Source organism: Merops nubicus, unplaced genomic scaffold (genome assembly GCF_000691845.1).
Source record: "Merops nubicus isolate BGI_N331 unplaced genomic scaffold, ASM69184v1 scaffold11860, whole genome shotgun sequence".
In the NCBI taxonomy this organism is placed as follows: domain Eukaryota; kingdom Metazoa; phylum Chordata; class Aves; order Coraciiformes; family Meropidae; genus Merops; species Merops nubicus.
The window spans coordinates 4,134-5,122 of NW_008584859.1; the positions used below are offsets into that span (position 1 = coordinate 4,134).

A 989-nucleotide genomic window follows, 5' to 3' on the forward strand; every position below is an offset into this window, starting at 1 on the left:
CACCAAGCCACAGCCCGTCCTGCCCACCTCATTGCAACGGGGACGTCCACCCGGGGACCAGCACCAGCCCCCCCGAGCTGCTCTGGTCCAACAACCACGGCCAGAAGCACCAAAAAACAATAAATGTGTGTTCAACTGACCGTTTCTGACGGGTCCCTGTGTGTGTGTGAAGGATTAACAGTGTCCAGAGGTTTCCAAGCCGGGCAGACATCGGGCGGCTGCGTCACGTCGTCACAGCAACCCACTAACTGTGGCCTCAAAACCCCAGCTCCTGGTTTGATCTCTCCTGTAGTTTCTTTTAATTACAGATGAGGGTGCCTGCAAAAGCTGGTGCTGGAGCACCCTGGGGTCCTGGGAGCATTGGGTGGCCCTGGATGAGGGCTTGCTCACCCCTGCTCTTGGGTTGCATCCAAGGGTGGGTCGCAGGGACCTTCCCCGGGCTGTAAACCTGCACTGACACATTTAATTTGCAATTAAATTTGGTTTTAAAGTGCTGAACTGAAGAGAGCGATGGCCTTTGGTCCCCTGCCGCCCCCTCCCTGATCTCATCTGAGCTGCAAAACTCATTTCAAGGGGTTTATTTGGGACCACTGGCACCCTAGTGGTGCAGAAGGACCCCTGGAGTGCGTGAGGAGGGACGGGGGCGATGGGGGATGGCTCAAAACCAGGCAGCTCTGTGGGCAGTGCTGGCTCCCAGCAGTGCACAGATGCCCCCAGGGTCTGGTGGGCTCACGTTGTGCCCTGGTCGAGCTCGTGCCCTCTGCTTGCAGCCTGGCTGGGTGGCAGTTCCAAGCCCCACTCTACTCTGCAGAGCTTCCCCTGCGAGAACGAGCCATCGTCTGCCTTTGGTGGGTCTGGGGTCATCGTTCAAAGAGCACCAAAGGGCCTTTGGTGGGTCTGGGGTCATCATGCACAGGGCAATAATTGCAAAATACACCAAGGAGAAAGAAGTGGCCAGTTGTTGGGGGGCAGGAGCCCCACCTCTGGGT

General features: G+C 57.8%; 1 protein-coding gene across 1 annotated transcript in view; it reads left to right on the forward strand.

The window, feature by feature from the left end:
- Nucleotides 1-770: 770 nt before the first annotated feature.
- LOC103778046 (sodium-dependent serotonin transporter-like) overlaps nt 771-989 on the forward strand; it is a gene marked incomplete at both ends in the record, with an annotated part of 3,371 nt that continues 3,152 nt past the window's right edge. The window contains one exon of the mRNA XM_008945617.1: nt 771-848. Within this exon, the coding sequence (XP_008943865.1) occupies nt 771-848 (78 nt within the window). The remainder of the gene's footprint in view (nt 849-989) is intronic.